At 47.7% G+C, this 27,067-nt stretch overlaps 2 protein-coding genes across 6 annotated transcripts in view; one reads left to right on the forward strand and one right to left on the reverse strand.

Moving 5' to 3' along the window:
• Positions 1-9,332, forward strand: part of ARHGAP10 (Rho GTPase activating protein 10) — a 322,934-nt gene extending 313,602 nt beyond the window's left edge. For both annotated transcript variants that reach the window (XM_057726057.1, XM_057726056.1), the window contains 3 exons: positions 414-566; positions 1,689-1,780; positions 8,599-9,332. In XM_057726057.1, the coding sequence (XP_057582040.1) occupies positions 414-566; positions 1,689-1,780; positions 8,599-8,687 (334 nt within the window). In that variant the 3' untranslated portion in view covers positions 8,688-9,332. The remainder of the gene's footprint in view (positions 1-413; positions 567-1,688; positions 1,781-8,598) is intronic.
• A 13,240-nt stretch (positions 9,333-22,572) lies between these two features.
• Positions 22,573-27,067, reverse strand: part of NR3C2 (nuclear receptor subfamily 3 group C member 2) — a 337,688-nt gene continuing 333,193 nt past the window's right edge. For all 4 annotated transcript variants that reach the window (XM_057728082.1, XM_057728081.1, XM_057728079.1 and 1 more), the window contains exon 9: positions 22,573-25,291. In XM_057728082.1, the coding sequence (XP_057584065.1) occupies positions 25,136-25,291 (156 nt within the window). In that variant the 3' untranslated portion in view covers positions 22,573-25,135. The remainder of the gene's footprint in view (positions 25,292-27,067) is intronic.

A 27,067-nucleotide genomic window follows, 5' to 3' on the forward strand; every position in this document is an offset into this window, starting at 1 on the left:
GCTTTAGACATTGAAAGGCTACTGTTGAATTTTTAGAACTGTGGGTCCCGAGCTTGACTGTAGATTTTTGTGACTTTCCTTATGAGTAAAAAACATGAATACCTCAAAAAGTCCAAGCAATTAGTTTTGGCCATGGGATTCTGGTGTCCTAATTCATGCACCAGTACGGCGCTAGGTTGGAGAAGACTAGATCTCCTCCACAAACCTGGAGAAGTGCAGTAAGGCAACTCTGGTTTTGGGGTGTGGCTCTTGGGGCTACAGAGCTGAGAGGAGGTGGAGAGGACTCTGCCCCTTTCAATCATCAGGAGAGAGAAAGGAGCTGTCATCCTAGCCCTTGAGGAATGGGGTGTCGTGTATTTGATGTTCCATGGCCTTTATACTATTAATCCTGTTCTTCAAACTTCCACCCTTAGCCCAAGCCAGGCCCGATCATCCATGGTCCAGTGGCTTAACCCTCAATCTCCAACCACACCAAGCTGCCACCCAGCTGTTACACCTCCTTCACCCAAGCTGTCGCCTTTCCCCCTCTCTCTTCCTGCCACCGTAGCGGACAAGCCACCTGAAAGGTACGTTGCTTGGAGTATGATGTACAATATGGGGACAGCACACAGAGGGGCTTGATCAGCCGGAGTGAGTTCTTACGTTCCCCGCGTGGAAAAAGCTTCCGGCTTCCCGGACTTCGTCGACAACATTTACAACCTTGTCTTAGACTTAAAGGTTCAAGAGCAAGTACATTCTTAGGAGGAATTTGCCTTCCGTGAGATCTGCTTGAACCTGCTCTGTTTGGTGCTGGGTGTGCATTTATGAAACCACATGTTTTGGAAGAACTTCTTATACATGAATAGAAAGCACGTACTTTTTTTAAAGGAAGGTAAATGGGGCACTGGAAACCATAATTAACATGGTCCTTTAGTGAGCGAGTGGTGCAGAGGCCAGAGGCACTTTAGCAAAGTCATTCCTCCAGGGCGGCAGGCTGAGGCTCTTCTCCCCATCAGTGGCTTCCCTGCCTCCGGTGAGATAGGATGCTTCCTTCTGCCTCGGTGTACATCTGGCCGACAGCCTAGTTTCCATCCTTCCCCACTGTGTTCTTTTCCCACAAGGACAAACCGGATGTTTTGACAAGTGGCAAGAAGTCGAGCCTGATGTGCCTTTTGGGGGCGAGAGTGAGGGGGTCACATGAAGAAGACCCAGCTGAGAACAACGAGCCCCTTCTAGGGTGGCATGGAAGCCGACTGTCAGTCTAGACAGCTCGGTGTCCGCGGTGCGTGGCTGGAGCCCCTTTAGTGTCCACGTGCTTCTGCCCTTCACTGCCTCGCCTTCTGTCTCAAGACACCGGTGCTTTTCCTTAATAGATAAACCTAAATGCTTCAGAAATAAATGTGCCCTGTGGTTCTAATAATGCTGAACAAGAAGGAAGGGCATCCCACTGAGCGGAGAGGAGGATTAGAGGAAGAGGTTCAGGGAAAGCTTCTCAGAGAGGCTCCCTAAAGAAAGATTGGAGTCTGAAACCCGTCATTTACTTGACAATCAAGTGCTGTGGTTTTGCCTGATGTTCACTTTCCCACTAATTTCCTTTTTGGAAGGAGCTGCCACGCTGGTGACATAGAAAATGAGATTTGGGAAATGTGGGCGCGGGAGAGGTGAGGGTCCTCACGTTTCAGTTTGTGTCTTGCATGTTCCCTGTTCAGTGTCATCCATCGGAAGGCCCGGGCGGTGTACCCGTGTGAAGCAGAACACAGCTCGGAATTGTCTTTCGAGATAGGGGCGATTTTTGAAGATGGTAAGTGTTAGTGGGAACTTTGTGGGAGGCTGTCTTCTGCCAGCCCAGGGGGTCTACCACCCAGACCAGGCAGGCGGTCCGTGGCTGTGGGGTTGTCAGAACACAAGTCTATCCTTTGATGCTTTGGACGAGCAAGAGCTTGCCCACGTGGCTCCCGGGAACTGAATGCCAGGGGGCCGTGGGTGCCCACTTCCGCTTTCATCTTGGTGATTCTCCAGTCTTTTTAACTCTTGAGGGACTTCGTTCGGGACATCTTTCTCCTGATGAAGAGAAGCCAGTGCAGCTTGGAGTCAAGAAAGATTTCTCATTTGCATCCTCTGTTTTCCTCCCCCAGAGTCCCCAGCCAAGCCTCCTAAATGCTTCTGGTTCGCCAAGCTCTGAGTTCCAGATGAGTGCTATTGTCAACCAATTTTGCTTTCTCATTCCCTTACCATTCTTATGCTTTATATGAATTTCACTCATTTGAATAGTGTGTGAGTCTCTAGATATGGGTATTGACTTTGCATATTGAAACCAGGGTATAGATTTTTAAGTTGCATGTTTAATAGTCACACATAAGCGTTTAGGAGCTATGCCCGGCTTCAGATTTCACAAATTCCTCCTGTGGTTCAGTGTATGTCTCTCCCCCGCCCCCCGCCTTGATTTCTTCTTTCCCAGTCCTCCTCATTATGAAATTCATTGGTTGCTACGGAAACAGTGATGTTGTGTGGAGGCGGAGCTGCCCAAAAGAGTTCTGGAGAGGCAGCGAGAACCTTTGATGCTTGGAATGGAATGGCTGATTAGCCAGAATGTTTGGAATATATGGAGTACATCAACACAGCGCCTGGTGCTATATTGTCAGTAATGCGGCATGTGCTGATGCTTGTTTTTTAGAAAGCAACTTGCCTCATTTAGAGGAGATTTCTATATCTGTGTGATGCGTACTCTGGAGAGCCAGAGACTCCTGATAGTGTCAGAAAACAAACAACAACACAAAACCCCACGTAGGACAGAATTATACTTCGTGGAGAGATTTTGTTCTTGGAGTAGAAGCAAGATCAGTCCTCTGTCACCATCACATACATGCATGCAGTTTGGCCGGAAGAGTGTGGTCCATTAGCTGCCCTGCTCCAGGCCTGTCACGTATGGGCATCCATATGGCAGAAGGGAAAGCTGAGAACGTTGAAACCCACCATTTGAGAAATGAGGATGAATTCTGATGCTGTGTGATTAGATTTGTTCGGGAGCCTCATCACTCAGTATTGTTTGATGCGGTACTTACCTTGGTAGACGGTGTATCTATTAGGATGCCTGTGGCTGCAAGTAACAGATAGAACTGGTTAAAGCAGTCATGAAAGTGGATTTGTTCACACAATAAGAAGTCTGCACGCGGGGAGCCCCAGGGCTGCTTAATCGCATTCTCAGAGATGTCACCCAAGACTGCAGTGTTTCCATCTTAGCTTGTGGACAGGGGCCTCTGGCTGGTTCTCCAGTGAGGGCAGGATGGCTGCCCCAGTTCCGGGCCTCATGGCCACACTCAACCCTAGCAGAAGGGGGTGCCTTATCCTTGTGTTCTTTTTTTAAGCATGAGAAAACGTTTACAGAATATCCTTCATAGGTGACCTGTTCTTACATCTCAATGGCAAAAACGAGGTCATGTCCTCACCTTAAACTCACAGCCAGCCAGGACTTCAGACCAATCAGCACCACGCCGGGCCCAAAGACTCCTCCTCCTCTGGGCACAGAGACACGGGAACGGGGGTCAGGACCTCAACCAAGTCTGGTTCTGCCAGCTTGGATATCGGGAAAGGCTGATAGATGTCTCACGTGGGAAACTGAAGTTCTCCACCTTTAAAGTCCCTTGGTGACTTGCAGGAGTCCTCCTAAGAAAAAATAGGGTGTGCATAGATGTGTGTGTCTCTCTCTCTACACACACACATATCCACGTATACAGCCACACATGTACCTCAGTGTGTTTCGGAAATGGGAGAGACATTGATAGCAGGTAGCTGGATTGTCAGCCCTGCACTTACTTTGCCTGAGGTCAGTTGGCTTTTCCACTTTCTGTGTGACCCTGGATAAGTTCCCTAAGTTCTCTCTGTATCTGATTCTCCATCCTGAGCTACAAAGAGGTCCACGCGCGTGGTGATGTGTCAGGGCCGCATTTTGGGCCACGAGGGCAGCACAGATGTCATGGAGGATGTTGCTGATCTCAGAACCTCACTTGGTGCCCATGGACCCGTCTCCGTTTTGAGCCAAGGCATGTCCCCTACCCCTCAGATTCAGAGCTCTGTGGTGCTGGTGTCCAGCTCTGTCTGGATGGCTGGCTGGGGCACCCGGGGAGTTTCGGGGGTTCCTCAGGCCCTCCCCCAGGCCAGCTGCTCCAGAGATGCCTTGCTGCTGTGTTGACACCCTCCCCCTACAGGCATGTGCACATCTCATTTGACGTGAGCTCCTTGCCTTGCAGGCACCTCCACCCCCGATCTTCTGTAGTGACAGATACGCCTGGGGACCAGCATGAGAACCCACGCCCCCAGACTTACTGTTTCTTAGGTCACAGAAAATGCAGGACCCTGAAGCAGGATTTATTCTTTTCTGTGCGTTTGCACCTTCATCTTCCGTGCGTAGTTGATCTCTTAGCAGAGACTTTATAACGTCTGATAGTTAGACGTGTTTGCTCAGAGCATGTCTAGTGATGCCTTTTGTTGAACGGCTGTGGGTCTCCCCTTCTGAGGATTGATGCAGGCTGGGCTGGACCTATAGCTCTCCCGGCCTCGGCTGCCATTGCTCCAGGCGGCCACTGTTTATAACTCAGCCACCGGAGGGTCGCCAGGAACACGTCCTTCCTGCAGACCAGCGATACTTAGCATCCTTGAAATGCCCAAGACATTTTCCTGTGCTCGCCCGTGCATTTGGACTCTTCCAGCTGTCATAAATGCTCTTCCGTGCCAGCCTCTCTTGTCCCTCATGCAGACAACAAAGGAAATTGGCTTATGCCATTCAGTGGCATTTGGAAAAGACAAAATCCAGGTTAAAGTGGCCCCTGGGTCGCATTGTCAGTAGTCACATGGTTGCAAATATATACAACAGTAGGAAATCCTGACCCAGAGTGTGGAAGGGAAAGGGATCTTTCGTAATCATCTTGTGTGATAACTGTTCCTTGCTCTTTGCTCTTACTGTGTGGACCTGGACTTGAGTTTAAATTCTGAGCTGAAGATTCATTTCTATAGTAGACACACTAGTGCTTAGCCGTTGTTCTGGGGCAATGCCCCCCATATCCCCCAGGGGGCATGGTGTGTAAAGTCTCGGGGCCGCTGATGTGCCTGTGACAGCCAGAGGGCTTGTCCCCTTTTCTCTGGGCTTGGGGAACCTCAGAAATAAGTTACCCTGGTGACCAGTCAGTTCTGCTCTCTTTCCAGAGAGGCAGCTCTGCAGCTGGCAGTCCCACCAGTCCATGCAGGGAGCGGTCTCCCTCCCCAGGGCTGCCTGGCGTTAGGATCTCCAGGGGCTGACCCTCTCTGGGCAGGCAGGCTGGCTGCCTGGCTTGCCGGATTTTGTTCATTTTTAACCTGGAGAGACAGGATCTGTCCATTGTTTGGGGAGCAGGTGTGGCCCAGATTCATCTTTAAAAGCTGCTGGTGATTCATTTTAAAGTCCTCAAATACTTAAAGAGCAATCCTTGGGAAATAGCTTGCCATTACCTTAGAACGTTGACCCTGTTATAGACCCCACAACCTAACAGTTGCATTCCTATATATATTCCTAACATGAGGGAATCCTAGAAGATCACGTTAAGTAAGAAAATTAAGTGCAAGAAGACTCTGTAGGGTGTGATTCTGGTTCAACTCAGAAATAAGCTAAATAAATAGTCTATTATTAGGGATATAAGCGTATAACGTGGTGAACCTGTATTTGAACCACCGCTGGGGTAAGACAGTGAGAAACACGGCATTGAAGACGCTGACCCCCTTGAAGCAGGGGGAGGGTGCGAGGGGGGAGGACAGGACACAGGAATGAGTGGTAGTTCTTGAGTTGAGTGTGGGTTCCTGCTATTTGTGTTGTTATGATGACTTAGATGTTTGTCATTCATCTTGTTTACACTGGGTGAAAAAATACCCCAAATTGAGACCAGATTCTGTTCTGGAGAAAGCTTCTCACAGAGTATTCTTGTCACTAGCTCAGTGTGCTTGTTATGGGATGGTACATCAGGAGCACATGGAGGACCACCATGAGATACCACCTTACACCTTTTAGGATGGTCACTATCAAAAATGTGGAAAATAACAAGTGTTGGTGAGGATGCGAAGAGGTCGGGACCCATGTGCATGGCTGGTGGGAATGTAAAACGGTGCAGCTGCTGTGGAAAACAGTATGGCGGGTCCTCAAAAATGAATCATAGAATTACCATGTGGTCCAGTAATTCCTCTTCTGGGTATATACCCCGAAGAGTTGAAAGCAGAGACTCAAACATTTGTACACCCATGTGCATAGCCACATTATTCACAACAGCCAAAAGGTAGAAGCAGCCCAAGTGCCCACTGACTGGATAAACAGAATGTGGTCTGTATACATAAGATCATATTCAGCCACAAAAGGGATGAAATCCTGACGTGTGCTATAACGTGAAGAACCTTGAAGACATTATGCTAAGTGAAATAACCCAGTCACCAAAGGACAAATATTGTATGATCACACTGATATGAAACATCTATAGTAGGCACACTCATGGGGACAGAAAATAGAATAAAAGTTACCAAGAGCTTGGGGAGAGGGAATGGGGAGTTAGCGTTTCATGGGGACACAATTTCAGTTTGGGAAGAGATAGTGTTCTGGAAAGTTCTGGAAAGAGATAGTGGTGATGGTTATACAACACTGCGAATGTACTTAATGCCACTGAACTGTACACTTAAGAATGGTTAAAATGGTTACTATTATGTTACATGACTTGTACCACAAGTGAAAAAGCCCATGATAGCAGGAGGCCTTGGTGTAACCGTCATCACATACTCATCAGGGTCTTCAGGCTGTGAGCCTCGCCCAGGACCACACAGCTCGTAGTGACAGGACGGGGTCTGGGGCGCAGGAGGTACCTGGCACATCGTTAGCGCCCCCCAGTGTGTGCTCCGTGAGCTGGGTGCTGTGCTGGGTGCTGCCGTGTCGTAGCGTGGGAGTCTTCAGTGAGCAGCCTCTTGGTGTGGGGCACGGAGCTGCTGACCTGCCCTGTGCCCACAGGAGACGGTGGCTGGGTGGCAGCCCAGCGTCCGCGGGGGGATTGTCCTCATTCCTCCCGCACGGTCACTACCTCCCAGAGGGTCAGACGAAGGGATCTACTCAGCAGATGCCCCCCCCCCCCCCCGCCACTGCAAGACCCCTGGACGTCTTCCCCATACAATCCAGTCCTTTTCCCCCAACGGGGGCTGTGCTCCGGCAGCACTGCCAGCATGGGATGAAGTGAGAGCCTTTGAACACCCTGCTGTGAGGAAGGATGTTGGGGTACAAGTCAGGGTGTGAAGAAAGGGGTGCTGCCAGGTCACCTGGAGGGCGCATCTCCGGTTCATTTGTTTATTCGTCCTTCCAGCAAATGAGCCTGACCACACGCTGTGCTGGGGAGTGCAGGTTGTCTCATGTTAGAGCCTAGACTGCGAGGGAGGGTCCCTGCGTGTGTACACACACACACACACACACACACACACGGAATGTGTAGGGGGCACATACATGGGCTCCGACCTGGTCTGGAGCATTGGGAGTGGTCTTGGAGGGAGGGGTTACTTCGGCTGGTATCTGAAGGGGGAGGAGGGTTGTCCAAGCGTAAACAGGGGACCAGCCAGGTAGAGGTCCGACGGTGGGCTGCTGCACAGGAGTGGGTTATGAGCTCCATTTGCTGAGTCGCAGTCAGCATTAACAACGAATAAAGAGTGCGTCGCACATAGGGAGGAAGAACTGTCCCGTGGAGCGTTTGCGTGTCGGCACGTGGACACGTGCTGGATTGCAGCTGCACCGTCAGCCGTCTTCTTGGGGCTTGCGGTCATGGCTGCCTTGCTCGGCCAGCTCCCGACTTGGTCTGCAGGGCCAGCCCGCACCTCCCCTTCCTTCTACTCACACGGCGGCCACGTCTGCGCCTGGTGTGGCCGAGGCCTGAGCCAGGACTTGCCACCGCTGGGGGCTACTAGATGCTTCCAAACCCTGGTGATGCGTGGTTGGACCCCGTGCCCTTTGCTGTCCAGCCTGTGGTCACTGTCCTTTGTATCTGTCATGGCTATTTGTAGACCATGGAGTGTGCTGGGCGCTGGGCCCAGGTGTGGAAGGCCTTGCCCTGCCCTCGGGAGCTCCCCATTCATGTGCCCAGACGATGTGGGGTGAGGCCTGGCAAGTGCCGAGCATGGCCGAGGAAGACTCCCCAGAGGGGTCTCTGAAGAGGAGGAATTCCCCGGGGAAAAGGAGGGGGAGGGGCACATCCGCAGAAGGCGCTGCCCATGCAGGGGCCTAGAGACTCAGTTGGGGCTTTCTCTAGGTGGACAGTGGGCTTTATGCAGGGCGGTGCTGTGTCCAGCTGTGTGTCCTGGCAAGTTCACCCTGCTCCTTTGTGCACCGTGGATTGGGAGGAGCCTGACCGGAAGCTGGGGGACCAGTGAGGAGGCTGTGGCGGGAAGACAGGTGAAGGCTGGGGTGGCCGGGGGGCACCTGTAAATAACTCGTGTGCAGACTTGTAACCAGACGTCCCAGGAACGGCCCCCATTCGGTGTTGGTTGAGCCTTTGAGACCCACAGTGGTGCAGTGAGTTCACAGGCGCCAAGTACCTGGGAGCGTTTGGGTAAAAAGTGATCTCTCTTCCTTTTCAGTGCAAACCTCGAGGGAACCTGGCTGGCTGGAAGGGACTTTGAATGGCAAGAGGGGGCTGATTCCACAGAATTACGTCAAGCTGCTGTAGCGCCCGGCCCGTGGGGGCCCCACACAGATCCTGGCCCCCAAGGACCTGCCCGGGGACGGTCGGCGAGCACCGTCTGCCTCCCGGGCAGAACCCACAGCCACCTGGACACACGGCAGTGACGGATCACGGATTGGCACTCCAGGGCGGGCAGGGTGGACACTCTGCTAGACGTGGGGGTGGGGGACACACCACCCAGGACCATGCAGGGCTGTGCAGATCTGGGCCGTGGGAGGAGGATGTCCGGATTAACAGAATGGACTGCGCATTTTCAAGCCTCGGGACTTGTGATTTTTAATTTTCTGATCTACAGAGCGAGTGGGAGGGTGGCCTTCTGCTGGCCCACCCTCCCCACGGGCGGCCACACCGCCGGACACCTCCTTGCGCACCTGAAAGGGAACTGTGTTTGCAGGATGTGCCGTTAACTCTGGTGTGGGCAGGCGGGGAGTGCACTGGTCGAAACCCAGAGGGCGGCAGACAAAGGCTGCTTCCCGGATATACGGCGGCCCTCCCTGGGGACCCCCTGCTCCCTGGACTCAGGGCACCGGCGGACTCACAACAGGCTTTTCCTCTGTGCTGCTCACCTGTGTGCTGTTTCCCCAGCACCCCCTTTCGGCCCCAAGTCCTCTGTACATGAAATAAAATATAATTTACTATCGGATGTGTGTGCTCGTGTGGGGAAGAGATTGTGGAATTCACTGGCTCTGTAACACCTCGTGGTCTGGCAGCCGGGGGAGGGGCTCGCACTCTTCCCCTGGTGTTGGCATGTGTGCCCGCACGGGTAGGGTGGCTTGACCCGGAGCCTTGCTGCTTCGGAGCGGGGCGTGTTTCTGGGGCAGCGGTCCTCTCTGACAGGTGAGGTCCTGGCGGGCCCCCTCCAGCCGCCTGAATGGGTTTCACCCCCGTGGGATGCAGGAACCTGGACCAGGATGGGCCTGGGTGCTGCCCCCGCCCTCCAGGACTTTGTGTGTGAGGCCGGCCCTCCTGACGCGCTTCCGTGTACAGCCCTGACCCCCCACCCCACGCTCCCTCTGTTTTCCAGGCCTCAGCGCTCACGTCTCCCTCTGGATGAAGCCGGGCTGCAGGGCGGCGGGTCAGGCATGCGGACCCTTCCTGGAGGAGCCTCCGCCACGCCCCCGCACGCGAGGTGCCCCAGCGGTGCTTCCTCAGTCTTCTCTGCCTCCGAATCCCAGGCACAGGCTAAACCAGCCTCTCTGGGAAGGGGGTACGTGTCTGTCCCCTGACCTGGAGTCCCTGGGATGTGGAGCTCATTTTTAGGGGCCTCAGGATTGTGAAGCCAGCCCTGCTCCAGGGCCCGCTGTGGGGGCCCAGCACGTCTCTCTTCCCCACGGCAGGATCCTTGGCCTGTCACCGTTCTCCCCTGAGACGGTCACAGGAAGGATGTATCTGTTGCTTCTCTGCCAGGTGAGATGATTCCAGAGTCTGGTCATCCGTTTGGAAGTCGCCCCCCCAGGACCATGTAAGGTGTCAAGTGTGGGGTCAGGTGTTTACAGGGACACAAGCCCTTTGAAAAGTTCTCCCTAAAAGTAAGGACCGTCTCGGTGAAATGTAATTTAAGATGCTGAACTCCGGGCCCAATGGAGAGTACTGGGGCTGCTGAAGAGCCCAGGGCCCCATGATGACGGTCAGCCCTGAGGCCGAGGGCCAGCCTGACCGGGGGTGGGGATGGTAGAGATCCCCATGTCTTATTTTCTGAGTTATCACTTCCTGCCTGTGCCCACTGCTTAGGAATGTAGAAGAGAAACCTGGCCTGGGTCACACTTTCCTGTTTCTGTGGGAGAATGCAAACCTGTGGCACTTAAAGTGCGTGGGCTCGGGTTAGCACTGGGGGTGATTGCCTGGCCGTGTTCTTAATTGGTGTATAGCCGTGGGCAGTAAAAGAAGACCCACCGCACTGGGACTTGACCTCTTTGCTTGCTCGAGGGAGACGTCCATCATTCACAGTGACGTGCACCCAACCTGCTGTTGTTAACTCCCAAAGGATGTTTCTCACCATTTACTTGGTCAAGGAAATTGCTACAAATCTGGCTACTTGCGTGGTTTGGGGTAAATTAAATTGACTCTATGATTCTGTTCCTGCATCCTAAAAAGAATACGGTACCCAGAGGTTTTGGGTTGAAGTGACTGAATACAAGCAGCATGCCCACGACATAGTACGTGCTCAGGTAGTGGGCTCTGCCAGTCCCTGTACTGTTACTGCTGTGCTTGTCACGTGCATCTTTGTTGTCGGGGCACCTGTGTTCTGCAGGGTAACAGCGTGGTGACAGTGAAGCCTCAGGACAGTGCCGGCTGCAAGAGCTCCTTAGCCCCCAGCCCTGAAGACCCCTCCTGTGGTTGTTTCAGGAAGAATGGGGTCACACCAGAGGGGAGCTGGGGGTGTCTTCCTCTGCAAATAGGACCAATGTGGCCTTGCTGGCCACAGCCCCAGCCTCCCTCTGGGCCTGGCCCAGAGTATACTTAGTAGGGGGATCAGGAGGTGTTCTCTTACACTGCCAGGTCATTTCCCCGGAAGAGCAGTGGGGGGAGGGGGGAAGGTTTCTTTGTGTTTTGCTGCCTGGGTGTGGCTGATCCCCTGAGCATCTGCAGAAGGCTGGCTGAGCAATGGCCCTGCCTCCCTCACAGCTCAGGCCCCTCAGGCCCCCTCATTTAGCACCAGCTGCTTTGACCAGGTTTTGGCCCATGTTCATTCAGAGGCACAGTGGCTGGGGGGCTTTGGGCACCGAGAGAGGGTGCTCAGATTTTGTTTCTTACTTGCAGTGGGGCTTGCATTCGATGGTGTCACCCAAAGGTTGGCCCTGGTGGTCTCTGTGCCTGGAAAGGAGATGCCAGGTGAGAACAGAGCCAAATGGCCTAGGAGGACTGTAACTCCCCCTTTTTTTTTTTGTAGTAGTAGAAACATCTGCAGTTGAGGGTACGGGTGGGGAAAGCAATGGATTGTCTGTGCCAGGAGTGGGCATTCAACTCATTCTTTCTTTACAGGGACTGAGCCAGGGGAGGTTATCCCATTTTAATGGAGGCTCTCAAGAGCAGAGAGCTTTGTTCAGGTTTAGTAAGCTAGTCTTGGTCTTTCTGGTCTACCATCTAGCCACTGGGGGCCGGTAGGAGATAACAGCTGTTCTGAGTTGAATTACGCACCCCTTCCAAATTCATACACTGAAGCCCTGGCCCCAGTACCTCAGAACGTGACCTCATTTGGCAGTAGGATCATGGCAAATGTGATTAGTTCAGATGAGGTCAGCAGGGTTGGGCTGTAATCCAATACGACTGGTCTCCTTATAAAAAGGGGAAATTTGGACACGGAAACAAGCATAGAGGGAAGGAAGTGTGAAGACACACAGGGAGAAGATGGCCACACACAAGCCAAGGAGAGAGGCCAGATCCAGGTGCTTTCCTCACAGCCCGTGGAAGGAACCAACCCTGAGACAAGACAGTTCTGTTGATCTTAAGCCCCCCAGGACCTTGTTACAACATTTCTAGGAAATGAATACAGTGGCTAAAAGTGGGGGTTTTGAGTTAAAACACAACATTTTGAGATCCTATTTTCACCATCTTATACCTTGGTGACCTTGGATTTGGATGAGTTCACTGCACCTCATTATGTTTCAGTTTCCTTCCATGAAATGGAGCGAGTTGTACCAACCTCACTGGGAGGCTGTGACAAATGATGTTAAGTGCATGAAGGGTACATGGCAAGAAATATGATTCAGTAAGTGGGGAAGATGAGAGAAGGTAGCTGCAGGGTACCGTGGCGGGGTACTTACTCTCGGCCCCCCTTCTCATCTCCTAGCCATGCCCTGCTTCCCTTCAGCGTATCTCCTCCAAGGCCATGCCCTGCTCTGTCCCTCTGCCCTATGTTGCTTGGCCTTTCTCTGTCTTCCCAAGGGCACAGCTGGCCTCCTTCATCTTGACCGATCCCTGTTCACTTTTGTGCTGGGCCCCTTCTCACCATCTCACTGGTTCTCCCCTCAAGACCCTCACAGCAAGGCTTGGTGACTCCTTCCTCAGCCAGATATTCTGTGTGACTTTTTGAATCTTCCTGAGCCACCTGAAGATTTCATTCCTCCCTCCTGTGGGAGGAAGTTATTCCAGGAGAGTGTCCTCAAACAGCTTTCCTGCTCCTTGCTCTGCAAATGTCTTCTCTGATGCTTGTCAGCACTCTTTTTCCTTGATTGACCTGGGTGGTAATTTCTTTTTTTTTAAATTTCAAGTACCTTTATTTATTTATTTTTTTAAGCTCTTTATTGGAATATAATTGCTTTACATTCTTGTACCAGTTTTGAGGCACACCAAACTGAATCAGCTGTATTTATACATATATCCCCATATTCCCTCCCTCCCGCAACTTCCTCCCACCCTCCCTGTCCTGGCCTTCTAAAGCATCACCCATCATCAAGTTGATCTCCCCTTCTCATACAGCAACTTCCCACTAGCTATTTTATATTTGGTAGTGTATCTATGTCTATGCTACTCTCTCACTTCATCCGAGCTTCCCCTTCGCCCCCCACCCCAGCCCCGTGTCCTCAAGTCCATTCTCTACATCTGCATCTCCACTCTTGCCCTGTCACTGGGTTCATCAATACCATTTCCTCAGATTCCATATATATGAGTTAGTATACGGTATTTGTTTTTCTCTTTCTGGCTTACTTCGCTCTGTATGACAGTCTCTAGGTCTATCCACCTCATTACATATAATTCAATTTCGCTCCTTTTTATGGCTGAGTAATATTCCATTGTATATATGTGCCACATCTTCTTGATCCATTCATCTGTTGATGGGCACTTAGGTTGCTTCCATGTCCTGGCTATTGTCAATAGTGCTGCAATAAACATTATGGTACATGTTTCTTTTTGGATTATGGTTTTCTCTGGGTATGTGCCCAGTAGTGGGATTACTGGGTCATATGGTAGTTCCATTTTTAGTTTTTTAAGGAACTTTCAAACTGTTTTCCACAGTCACTGTACCAGCTTACATTCCCACCAACAGTGCAGGAGGGCTCCCTTTTCTCCACACCCTCTCCAACATTTGTTTCTAGATTTTTTGATGATAGCTATTCTGACTGGTGTGAAGTGAAACGTCATTGTGGCTTTGAATTGCATTTCTCTAATGATGAGTGATGTTGAGCATCTTTTCATGTGTTTGTTGGCCATCTGTATGTCTTCTTTGGAGAAATGTCTGTTTAGGTCTTCTGCCCATTTGTGGATTGGGTCATTTGCTTTTTTGGTATTAAGCTGCATGAGCTGCTTATATATTTTGGAGATTAATCCTTTGTCCTTTGCTTTGTTGGCAAGTATTTTCTCCCATTCTGAGGGTTGTCTTCCTGTCTTCTTTATGGTTTCTTTCACTGTGCAAAAGCTTTTAAGTTTCATGAGGCCCCATTTGTTTATTCTTGATTTTATTTCCATTATTCTTGGAGGTGGGTCAAAAAGGATCTTGCTTTGATGGATGTCACAGAGTGTTCTGCCTATGTTTTCCTCTAGGAGTTTTATAGTGTCTGGCCTTACATGTAGGTCTTTAATCCATTTGGAGTTTATTTTTGTGTATGGTGTTGGGAAGTGTTCTAATTTCATTCTTTTACATGTTGCTGTCCAAATTTCCCAACACCATTTATTGAAGAGGCTGTCTTTTTTCCATTGTATATTCGTGCCTCCTTTGTCAAAGATAAGGTGCCCATATGTGTGTGGGTTTACCTCTGGGTTCTCTGTTCTGTTCCATTGATCTTCCTTTCTATTTTTGTGCCAGTACCATACTGTCTTATCACTGTAGCCTCATAGTATAGTTTGAAGTCAGGGAGCCTAATTCCACCAACTCCGTCTTTCCTTCTCAAGATTGCTTTGGCTATTTGGGGTCTTTTGCATTTCCATACAAGTTGTAAGATTTCTTGCTGTAGTTCTGTGACAAATGCCGTTGGTAATTTGATAGGGATTGCGTTGAATCTGTAAATTGCTTTGGGTAGGATAGTCATTTTCACAATGTTGATTCTTCCAATCCAAGAACATGGTATGTCCCTCCATCTGTTTGTATCGTCTTTGATTTTTCATCAGTGTCTTATAGTTTTCTGCATACAGGTCTTTTGCCTCCTTAGGCAGGTTTATTCCTAGGTATTTTATTCTTTTTGTTGCAGTGGTAAATAGGAGAGTTTCCTTAATTTCTCTTTCTGCTTTTTCATTGTTAGTGTATAGGAATGCAAGAGATTTCTGTGCATTAATTTTGTATCCTGCTACTTTACTGAATTCATCGATTAGTGCTACCAGTTTTCTGGTAGCATCTTTAGGGTTTTCTATGTATAATATCATGTCACCTGCTAAGAGTGACAATTTTACTTCTTCTTTTCCAATTTGTATTCCTTTTATTTCATTTTCTTCTCTGATTGCTGTGGCTAAAACTTCCAAAACTATATTGAATAATAATGGTGAGAGTGGGCACCCTTGTTTTGTTCCTGTTCTTAGAGGGAATGCTTTCAGTTTTTCACCATTTAGAATAATGTTGGCTGTTGGTTTGTCATATATGGCTTTTATTAGGTTGAGGTAATTTCCTTTTATGCCCATTTTCTGGAGAGCTTTTATCATAAATGGATGTTGAATTTTGTCAAAAGCTTTTTCTGCATCTATTGAGATGATCATATGGTTTTTATCCTTCAATTTGTTGATATGATGTATCACATTGATTGATTTGCGTATATTGAAGAATCCTTACATCCCAGGGATAAACCCCACTTGATCATGGTGCATGATCTTTTTAATGTGCTGTTGGATTCTGTTAGCTAGTATTTTGTTGAGAATTTTTGCATCTATGTTCATCAGTGATATTGGCCTGTAATGTTCTTTTTTTGTGACATCCTTGCCTGGTTTTGGTATCAGGGTGATGGTGGCCTCGTAGGATGAGTTTGGGAGTGTGCCTCCTTCTGCAATATTTTGGAAGAGTTTGAGAAGGATAGGTGTTAGCTCTTCTCTAAATGTTTGATAGAATTTGCCTGTGAAGCCATCTGACCTTGGGCTTTTGTTTGTTGGGAGATTTTTAATCACAGTCTCAATTTCTGTATTTGTGATTGGTCTGTTCATATTTTCTATTCTTTCTTGGTTCAGTCTTGGAAAATTGTACTTTTCTAAGAATGTATCCATTTCTTCCAGGTTATCCAATTTATTGGCATATAGTTGCTGGTAGTAGTCTCTCATGATGTTTTGTATTTCTGGGGTGTCCGTTGTGACTTCTCCTTTTTCATTTCTAATTCTGTTGATTTGCATCTTCTCCCTTTTTTCCTAAGTGTGGCTAATGGTTTATCAATTTTGTTTATCTCCTCAAAGAACCAGCTTTTAGTTTCATTGATCTTTGCTATTGTTTCCTTTCTTTTTCATTTATTTCTGATCTGATCCTTATGATTCCTTTCCCTCTGCTTACTTTGGGGTTTTCTTGTTTGTCTTTCTCTAATTGTTTTAGGTGTAAGGTTAGGTTGTTTATTTGATATTTTTCTTGTTTTTTGAGGTAGGACTGTATTGCTATTAACTTCCCTCTTGGAACTGCTTTTGCTGCATCCCATAGGTTTTGGGTTATTGTGTTTTCATTGTCATTTGTTTCCAGGTATTTTTTGATTTCCTTTTTGACTTCTTCAGTGATTTCTTGGTTGTTTAATAGCATATTGTTTATTCTACATGTGTTTGTATTTTTTACAGTTTTTTTTTTCAGGTAATTGATATCTAGGCTCATAGCGTTGTGGTCAGAAAAAATGCTTGATACGATTTCAATTCTTTTGAATTTACTGAGGTTTGATTTGTGACCCAAGATGTGATCTGTCCTGGAGAATGTTCTGTGTGCACTCAATAAGAAAGTGTATTCTGTAGTTTGGGGATGGAATGTCCTATAAATATCAATTAAGTCGAGATGGTCTAATGTGTCATTTAAAGCTTGAGTTTCCTTATTTATTTTCTGTTTGGATGATCTGTCCATTGATGTAAGTGGGGTGTTCAAGTCTCCTCCTATTATTGTGTTCCTGTCGATGTCCCCTTTTATGGCTGTTAGCATTTGCCTTATGTATTGAGGTGCTCCTATGTTGGGTGCATAGATATTTGCAATTGTTATATATTCTTCTTGGATTGATCCCTTGATCATTATGTAGCATCCTTCCTTGTCTCTTGTAATAGTCTTTACTTTAAAGTCTAATTTGTCTGATATGAATATTGCTACTCCAGCTTTCTTTTGACTTCCATTTGCATGGAATATCTTTTTCCATCCACTTACTTTCAGTCTATATGTGTCCCTTGGTCTGAAGTGGGTTTCTTGTAGACAGCATATAGAAGGGTCTTGTTTTTGTATCCATTCAACCAGTCTCTGTCTTTTGGTTGCAACATTTAATCAGTTTACATTTAAGGTGATTATTGACATGTATGTTCTTATTACCACTTTCTTAATTGTTTTGGGTTTGTTTTTGTAGGTCTTTTCCTTCTCTTGTGTTTCCTGCTTAGAAAAGTTCCTTTAGCAATTGTTGTAAGGCTGGTTTGGTGGTGGTGAATTCTCTTAACTTTTGCTTGTCTGTAAAGCTTTTGATTTCTCTGTCAAATCTGAATGAGATTCTTGCTGGGTAGAGTATTCTTGTCTGTAGGTTTTTCTCTTTCAGGACTTTCAGTATATCCTGCCACTCCCTTCTGGCCTGAAGAGTTTCTGCAGAAAGATCAGCTGTTATCCTTATGGGTTTTCCCTTGTATGTTATTTGTTGCTTTTCTCTTGCTGCTTTTAATATTTTTTCTTTGTGTTTAATTGTCATTAGTTTGATTAATACGTGCCTCGGTATATTTCTCTTTGGGTTTATTCTGTATGGGAGTCTCTGCCCTTCCTGGACTTGATTATTTCCTTTCCCATGTTGGGGAAGTTTTCCACTATAACCTCTTCAAATATTTTCTCAGACCCTTTCTTTTTTTCTTCTTCTGGGATGCCTATGATTCGAATGTTGGTGCGCTTAATGTTGTCACCAAGGTCTCTGAGCCTGTCTTCCGTTCTTTTTATTCTTTTTTCTCTTTCCTGCTCTGTGGCAGTTATTTCCCCCATTCTATCTTCCAACTCACTTATTCGTTCTTCTGCCTCAGTTATTCTGCTGTTTATACCATCTAGAGTATTTTTAATTTCAGTTACTTTGTTATCTATTACTGTTTCTTTGCTCTTTAGTTCTTCTGAGTTCTTATTAACTGTTTCTTGTATTTTCTCTATTTTGTTATCGAGATTTTGGATCATCCTTACTATCATTATTCTGAATTCTTTTTCAGGCAGTTTTCCTATTTCCTCTTCATTTACTTGGTCTTGTATATTTTTACCTTGTTCCTTCATCTGTGACATATTATTTTGTCATCTCATTTTCCCCCCACTTTGGATGGGCAGGATTGTGTTCCTGTCCCACTGGGTGTTTAGCCTGAGGTATCAAGCACTGGAGTTTGTAGGCTGTTGAGTATAGCTGGGTCTTCGTGTTGAGGTGAGAACCTCTGGGAGACCTCACTCTGATGAATATTACCTGGGATCTGGGTTTCCCTGTTAGTCCAATGTTTTGGACTCAGAACTCCCACCGCAGGAGCTCAGGCCCAACCCTGGGCTTGTGAATCAAGATCCCACAAGCCATGTGAAGCAGGAAAATGAGAAAAAAAAAAAAAAAGATGGAGCAACAACTGGAAGGTAAAACAGCTGCAATAGCCTAAGTGAGGAGGTGGGAAGAAAAAAAAAAAGGAACAAAAAAAGCCAGAAAAGGCATTGGCTGTGGGGGTGGGGCTTGGACAAGGGGGGCTGGGGTTAGGCAATGGGCAGGGCCTACACTTAGAAAAGGCCCTGGGGGTGGTGGGGAATGGGGTTTAGGCCCAATGAGGCAGAGGGGCCCAGGGATGCTTCTGGTCCTGGGGGCAAAGGACCAGGTCTAGGTACCCAGCAGGTGCCCCTGGCCTGAGTTGGTGGGAGAAATGCTAGGCACCTCCCCTAGTCCTCCAGTCTCGGAGGGTCCCTCCCCCTTGGGTTCTCTTCTTCCTCACCCCCTCCCTCCTATTCCCCTAGGACCCTCATAGCTGCAGAGGGCACTGGAAGGCAGGAGACCAGACTGACGCCCAACAGGCTTCCCAGAGCCAACTGGGCTAGAGTAACACCTGCGGCACTTCCCCAATCTCCCAGTCTTTTAGGGTCCCTGTCTGCCTCTCCTCCTCTCCCCCACCCCCCGCTCTCCTAGGTCCCAAGCAGCTGGAGGGGGCCCCGGAGTGTGAAAGACCAGGTCTGTGAGCCTAGCAGGCTTCCCAGGGCTAGTGGGCAGGGGAAATACCTTTTCCGCCTCCCTGGATCCTCCAATCCCAGAAGACCCCTTCCCCTGCCCGCCTCTCCTCTTCTCCTCTGCTTTCCTTCTACACCCGTAGGACCAGTGAGACCTAGAGGGGCCCCTGGAGGACTGAAGACCAGGCCTGGGGGCACCACAGGCCTCCTGGTGCCCAGTGGGTAGGGAGATTTCCTGCAGCGTTCCCCCGATCCTCCCGTCCTGCAAGGTCCCCCTCACCGCTGTCTGCCTCTCTTCCTCTTCTTCCCTCTTCCCTCCCTCCCACGCCTGTATGACCCACTCAGCCAGAGAGACCGAGGGACCAGACTCGGGAGCCCAGCAGGCCTGCCGGGCCTAAGTGGGCAGGGGAAGGTCCTCTGCAGCTCCCCTGGTCCTCTGCTCCTGGAACATCCCACCACCAGTCTGCCTCTCTTCCTCTCCCCCTGCCACGCTCCAAAGTCCCCAGGACCAACGCATCTGGGAGGGGACCCTGGAAAGTTGGAGACCAGGCCTGGGAGCCCAGCAGGCTTCCTGGGCCAGTGGGCAGCGGAAATGCCTTCCGCTCCTCCCCCGATCCTCTGATCTCAGAGGGTCCCTCCCCTCTTCCGCCTCTCTTCTTTTCTCTCCACTGCTTCCCTCCTGTAATTCTAGGACCAACGGCCCAGAGGAGCCTTGGAAGGTGGAGGACCTGCCCAGAAGAAATACCTGGCGGCGCCTCTCCTATTCTTCTGACCTGGAGAGATCCCTTCCCACCCCCACTGTCTGCCTCTCTCCCTCCCCCATCCCCCTCACCCCTACGCCCCCAGGACCCTCGTGCCGGAGGGGCCCCTGAGAGTGAAGGACCAGGCCTGGGAGCCCAATTGGCCTCCCTGGCCAAGAGGGCAGGTGAAACACCCTCTTGCCTCCCTGTCCCCGGATCTCAAAGCCCCCACCCCCACCTGTCTGCCTCTCTACCTCCTCGCCCCTCCTCCCTCCTTCCCACACCCCAGGACCCAGGCAGCACAGAGGGGGCCTTGGAGTATGGAGGACCCCGCTGGGGAGCCCAGCAGGCCCCCAAGCTGGGGAGCTCAGCAGGCCTCCTGGCCTCCCGGGTGGGAGAAATCCAGTTGCGGTTTCGGATCTCCCCAGCCCCCAACGGTTTCTCCAGGCCACCCCCCAGGGACACCGGTCCCATCTGACCTCCCCCAGGTCCTACCCGGTTGCTCCGGGGTTCCTGCGGTCTCCTTCGGCCTCAGGTCCCCCGTCGGCCTCTAGCAACCTATCTCTTTGTGGGCCTGGGTGGTAATTTATTGCTGCCCCATCTGGGTAACCTGGCACATTCTAATGTTTTAATGTCTGGCTAAGTGTATCTCAATCTGCTGGGTAGAATACCTTTGAGAATTCTTTCCTATCAGAAGATCAACTTGATTGGAAAGTAGACTTTTGATTTTTGCTCAAAAAGAGAACTGCATTTTAGATGGGCAGTAAATGCGTGGGATTCATTTAGACTGCTCAGTACCATGTGTTAGTGTCTGGATTTTTCCTTCCTTGGAGGGTTTAGCAGCTGCAGGTGGAGCAGCTCAGAGACTGGGCGGAACACGATCCGACTCAGTTCAAGCCAGTTTTCACAAGAACTGTGACTCTCTCTGGACTAGGCTGGATCAGGGAGAGAAGATCCAAAGAAATGAGTTTTTCAGACCATGGAAAACTTGGAAATCACTGTCTTGGCAACATAAATGCTATGGGAAAAAAATACCTAAATTGTGCATGGTACATTGGTTGAATGATCCCAAATTTCACCCCTGCCTGGATCCATGCCCTTGTGTGACGCCTTCTCATGCTGACTCTGGGTCTGACCTTGTAACTTGCTTTGGCCAAAGGGACAGAAGCAGAAGTGATGCAATCAGAGGCTTGAAAAGTGCTAAACCTTTCTACTGTCTTAGAACCTTGCTTCTACCATGAAAACGTGCCCAGGCTAGCCTGCTGGAAGAGGAGAGGCCACATGGAGCAAAACCACCTCCGACCCACTGGCTGCATGACCAGCCCAACCCAGCCAAGCCTGGCCCAGATCAGCAGAACTCTGCCCACTGGCTAACTCAAGAGAATATCATGATAGTTGATTTAAACCACTCAGTGATGGGATGGTTTGCAGCTAACTACCTGCTACTCTGCCACATCTTTCACTTTGCTTTGGATCCAGGCTTGGTCTATGCTGAATATTAAGGTCATATCTTAATCTTCTCTTATCCAGTGTTGTTTGGGAAGCCACTGTTTTATTTCCAAGAAAATTGCTGCACCAGCAATTGGATGACTTGAAATTAAAGTGCCGGAGATACTTGTAATCAAGTCAGTTTAGTTCGTGTACATTTGCAGTTTATCAAAAAGTATGTTGGAGCTGACTTTAACATAAAGGAACAATGTTTTCTATTTGTTTGAGGGACACATCCTACAGAAGCAAACAAACCCCTAATGATATATGCATCGCCATGCATAATTTTTACTGCTTTGGCGTACAATGGCTGGCTGTCTCAGCGGCAGAGACTTAGTTCTTAGCTAATGACTCCTAAATGTGCAGCTGGATCCTTTGGGCCTGAGAGCACTTTTAGACATTCTTAGTAGTGTAGTCACACTTGACCCAAGAACGAGCCTACTCTATTCAGAAAGGGCACCTACTTTAACCAAGGGTGCACATTCGCGGGGCCTCCCTGCCGCTGGCCACAGCAGTTTCACAGCCCACGATGGCTTCTGTTTAAAGTCAGGGGCTCTCTGGGACAAACCGTGCTCCCTAACAGGTCAGACTGCATACATTTGAAGATATAAAATTACCTTCATGTTCAAGAAAGGCTTTACAAACTTGTGCACAAAAGTTTTTTAAATAGCTTTTTTCCCTGTGCTGTGTTTCATGGCTACGTTGTGTTCCAGAAATATACCGCGTGAAAGCAAAGTTGTGTTTAACTCTCAAATAGTCTTCTGGTTTGACTGATCACTGGTTAAATGACACATTAACAACGCACACGAATTTCTCATGGGAAGTACATGTTTTCTAGTTTTAAAATGAGCTGATAACTGCTTACTGCTCCTTTGTGGTTCGTACTGAGTGACATCAAGGGAGCAGCCTGTAACGCGTGTGAGAAGTATCACGGCTGGTGGGAACGGAGTCTCTTGAAAGCCCAAGAGGACCTGGCATGAAAGCAAGACTCCACTGCTTGGAGGAAGACCTGGGAATGAGATTGGGGCATCTGGTCTACTCAGGTAAGTCTCAAAGCCTGTAAAATGAACACGCTTCCATGTGATTTTAAAGATAAACGAGGCAATGTACCTATAGTATTTAGTGGCTACTTTGGCAGTAGTTATTGTTATACAATTGTTATGGGTATTTCAGTGAACCAAATACGAGCAGTAAGAAACAAGACATCTAACCAGTCCCAAAAGAGGATAATATGTAGATAACCCAGGGCTTTCTAACATGGGGGAAAAAATGGTGATTCCATCTTGGATGTAGGCAGATGGGCATATAATCCAGGTTTAAAGGGCACAAAATCCACGTGTTCCTATAGATGTTCAAATGAACCGTCTCCAGAACAACAGGTGATTAAAGTAAAGGATTTATTGTAATCTGCTTACAGTCCTTTGCAAAGACAGACATATGTTTTTGCATAAAGATATAAATTGCTTCATTTTAAACTAATTTAGTGTGTTTTTAATTATATGAAGTTTTGGTGAATTATGAATTGTACCAAACCAAGATTTTTAAGAGCAATATGGTACAAAAATAAGAGCAGACAGACAATTTGGACTGGGACAGGCATTCAACAGTGGATTTAGAATATGGCTTTGCTGTTTAATCAAGCAAAGTTACCCAGAGACACACAAAGAGCCAGTAACTTTGTTAATACAAAAAGCTGATGCAGACCATCTCCATCCCAAACCTGGTTACGGCTAGATGCCGATTTCATAAAAAGTGAGTCTGAGCCAAAAGCTGCTCTTGTGAAGTCATTTCTTTTCTAGAAACTGCCAGTCTGCATGCTGTGTATTTATCACCTTCCAAGTGTGGCTTTCATATTGCTGTGCATGTAAGTTGACGGTATTTAAAGATCTGCCTATAAATTAAATTCCTGAAATTGCAAATTACGTTAAGAAAAACTCCTCCCTCCGAGTGCAGCTTTCACAGGTTTCCCCTTGCATAAGGCAGGTGTCTTCTGAAAGACAGGGTAATGTTGCCTGCATGGTGAACCCTGGAGAAAAGTGTTGACCCCAGTGCTGCCATCTCCCGGCCTTGGGCTTCTCCAGCTACAACTTTTAGGTTTTGGAAAAGAATACAATTTCACCGAGTACCTGATGATTATCGTCACTTTTAAAAGAGTAATTTTGGCCTCTATTCAAAGTCGTTTATTTAGTGCAATCATATTGTTAAGTTTCCCCAAAGATATATATGTTTGTGATCTGGGGCAAGAGAGAAAGCCATAAATTGTATCAGTGCCAAACAGATTAGTGAATTAAAAATTTTAGTGTCACTGTCTTGCTTATGTGATCTGTAGGTTTTTTTTTCTTCCCAAAACTGTTTACGTATAAAATTTGTTTTTAAAACCTACCTTTTAAAAATCTAAAAACCCTCTATGTATCGTGTGGTCTCCATGCCGTTCTGACTGAACCGTGCCCATGTGCACCTTCCCAGTGCCTCCTGCTGTGTCCTACGTGTTCCCATGACCAGTTCCAGGAGTGCAACACCCCTTTCTGAGACTGGAAGTGAACATTTCACCTTTTGCAGATGTAGAGAGTGCATGGAATTTCTTTCCCCTCAAAGGAGAAAATTCGATTTTCTAAAATGGGATGAGGATACACTCTCTGAGCCATCGAGTTTCCAGTCTCTCTCTCCCCCAAAGCTGATTCTGCTTCTTGAGGAAAAAAGAAGAGGCAGCCTTCCTAGAACTGCAGCACTCCTGGGACATCCTCTCTGGGGTGGGGGGGGGGTATCGTTGAATGACGCCTTCAAGGAGCTGCAGACAACACAGTGCGCCGTCCCCGATGGAAGGAGGATGGAGCCCGAGCTGGAAAACGTGCTCAAGTCCCACGAACACCCCCAGCGGGAGACCAAGGACGAAACAAAAGTACAGAAGAAGTAGAAAGGCTTAAAGACAACTGAAGAGGTTTAAGTGTGGTTATTTACAACAGAGACTGTAAAATGGTAAATTAGATATGAAGCTAAAAAAGGCACAGCTTTCCCTTTCTTAAATACACTGTAAACGGTTCATGATGCATGCAGGACGTTTCACTTTACAAAAAAAAAAATTTTTTTTTAACCTTGTTGGTTTAGACAAAGATAGTACTTAAATAGTCTCCAGCAAAATAGAATTCTTTCAAAAATACTTTCCCATTCATCCTATTAACCATTAAAGTTTTTTTTTTTGTATGTGTCTCATTTACAAAAGTTCCTTATACCTTATTTTAGGTCCTTCACAATTTATACATACAGTAATGTACAGCACAGCAAAAGACTGCAAAAATTATTGGTAAAGCCAACACAATAGATACTAGAAACTGAAACCAAGGCATTTGTTTGAACATCTTATCCGTTCTAATTAAATAATAAGTGGACGCTAGAGGGTGTGGATACCAGTGATGCAGAAAGACGTGGGCGAAGAAGTGCCCCCACAGGGGCTGCCAGTCCACTCCACGTGCTCTGTTATTACACAACAGGAATCTGTATATTTTTTTTTTGTTTTTTTTTTAAATAACAAAAGAATATTAATGCCCCATATTGACTATACGTTTTATGTGCAAACCAAGGGTGAGCTTGAAAAAGTTCGTTAGTCCTTGAACCCTTTTAAAACAAGCGAACGATCCCAGAAACTACATGGCATAGTTAAAACTTCCATCTGTTAAAATATCAAAATCAGAGAGTTATTGACTAGATATGGCTTTTCATCCAGAGGAACAGGAACGTGTTTCTAAGCGCTGGGAGTTGGAGAGGGAAGAACCTTCCAGACTGTGCAGGTCTCGCCAAATCCACGTCACCCTGCCCGCCTACCTCCCAACCCTTGACTTGATTTTCAACTTGAGAAACTGCTGAAGAAGTGGGAATCAACCATCACGTGTCAAAAATATGATTTTCTTGTGTCCTTCATGGGTGTGGAATAACACAGGGAAACTTAAGGCAAAGTTCTTCTGGTGAGACGTCTCCCGTCACTTCCTGTGAAAGTAAAGGGTCTTGGCGTTCCCGGACTCCACCTTTGGCAGCTGGTCACTAATGATCTCCACCAGCATCGCTGGGAACTCCACTTTTAGGGCCTGGGACTCCCGGAAGGTGTAGAAGCAAAATTCCAGCAAGTCGCTCACCAGCTGCAACAGACAGACAGACAGAGGGGCCGTGACATCGAGGCCTGATTCCCACGCTGACCCCGGGCCCCCCTGAGTCCTAACTCTGGCGTAAGCTCAGAGCAACATTCACAAATCCCACTGTGTCTACGAAGCTGCCTAACTAATGTGGCTACGTCATCCGTCTCGGGGGAGGAAGAAGGATGCTCACGTCTGCTGCATGTAATATGCCTTTTGTGCCAAACAGATTCAAACGGGAGTTGTGTCACTGTTGAGTCTTAAACATAACAGCGGTAATAGGACCAGTAACAGAGTTCAGAGCAACAGCGTCACTGAATTACTCTCCCCCAATTCTCATTTATAAATGTGTGAACTCGGTGAGGCAAGCACCTGCGTGTAGCTTTGAATCCTGGCACTGGGCCTTCCCCAGCCTATAAGGGCAGATGCTGTGCCCCCTCGAGGGGCAACTGCCCGTGGAGCTGTGGCCACAAGGGGAGCCAGATTTCCCCAGGCAGCTCCCGGTCCTCATCTTGCCACTGTCCTCCTTCCTTCAGGCTCTCAGTCCTGGGCTGGGGGCTGGGGCTGAGCCTTCTCAGCACCCTCCTCCAGCTTTATTAAGATATAACTGACATATAACTTTGTGTGAGTTTAAGGTGTACAACGGGTAGAGTTGATACACTTATAATATTGCAAAATGATGAACACCTCTATCAAGGTACATAATTAGCATGTCTTTTTTGTGATGAGAGCTTTTAAGATCTACTCACTTAGCAGCTTTCAAGTATATAATACCACATTATTACAACAGTCACCATGCTGTACACTAGATCCCCAGAACTTACTCCTCTTTTAACTAGAAGTCTGTACTCTCTGACCAACATCTCCTCATTTGCCCCACCTTCTGGTAACCACCATTCTACTCTCTGTTTCTATTAATTTGCTTTTGTAGATTCCACATATAAGTGAGATCATATAGTATGAGTTTTCTCTGTCTTATTTCACTTAGCATAATGTTCTCTAGGTCCATCCACGCTGTTGCAAATGGTGGGGTTTCCTCCATTCTCGTGGCTGAATAATATTCCATTGTGTGAGGGCGAGTCAAAAATTACCTGCACTCAGGTTATATTAAAACTTCTATAAATTCTACAGCCAGAGTGCGGATAATTCTTGACTCACCCTAGTGTGTGTGTGTGTGTGTGTGTGTGTGTGTGTGTGTGTGTACACACCACACTGTCTTTCTCTATTCATCCATTTTCAGCCACTCTGAGAACATGAAAACATCAAGAAAAACTTGTTTTCCTGCCTGTCCAGCCATTTTCCCTACTCTGTGACCCAAGGACCTTTCCTATCCTCCTGGACCTGAACTACTCCCAATTTGGTAAGTTAAAAAAACAAACACCCACCCACAAATGCAGCATACCATTACTGGTTGCTATTCTATTTACCAGGAATATAATTTCAAGTCAGAAAGTATACATTCTAATTTTTCCTTAGTTAATTCCATATCCTATTATGGGAAAAATGACTTTTGATCATTTCCCACTGTATTAAAGCAGACAATATTACTATTACATGCCATAAAATAACTGTCATCTTAATAAAGTGGTTTTTACTTTATTAAGTGAAAATCTGTAACTTTTCCTTAGGATAAAAAAAAAACAAACTCCACCTCAATTAGCAGGCTTACATTGAGTCTGGTAGTAAATAACTGTGTGGAAAAGGCCTGCTATACAAACCAGGAATCCAGAAAACCTCATTGGGAGAAATATCTAGTGGGCCTGCTATTTGTGCCTGAATACT

This window comes from Hippopotamus amphibius, chromosome 3, assembly GCF_030028045.1.
Source record: "Hippopotamus amphibius kiboko isolate mHipAmp2 chromosome 3, mHipAmp2.hap2, whole genome shotgun sequence".
Classification (NCBI taxonomy): Eukaryota; Metazoa; Chordata; class Mammalia; order Artiodactyla; family Hippopotamidae; genus Hippopotamus; species Hippopotamus amphibius.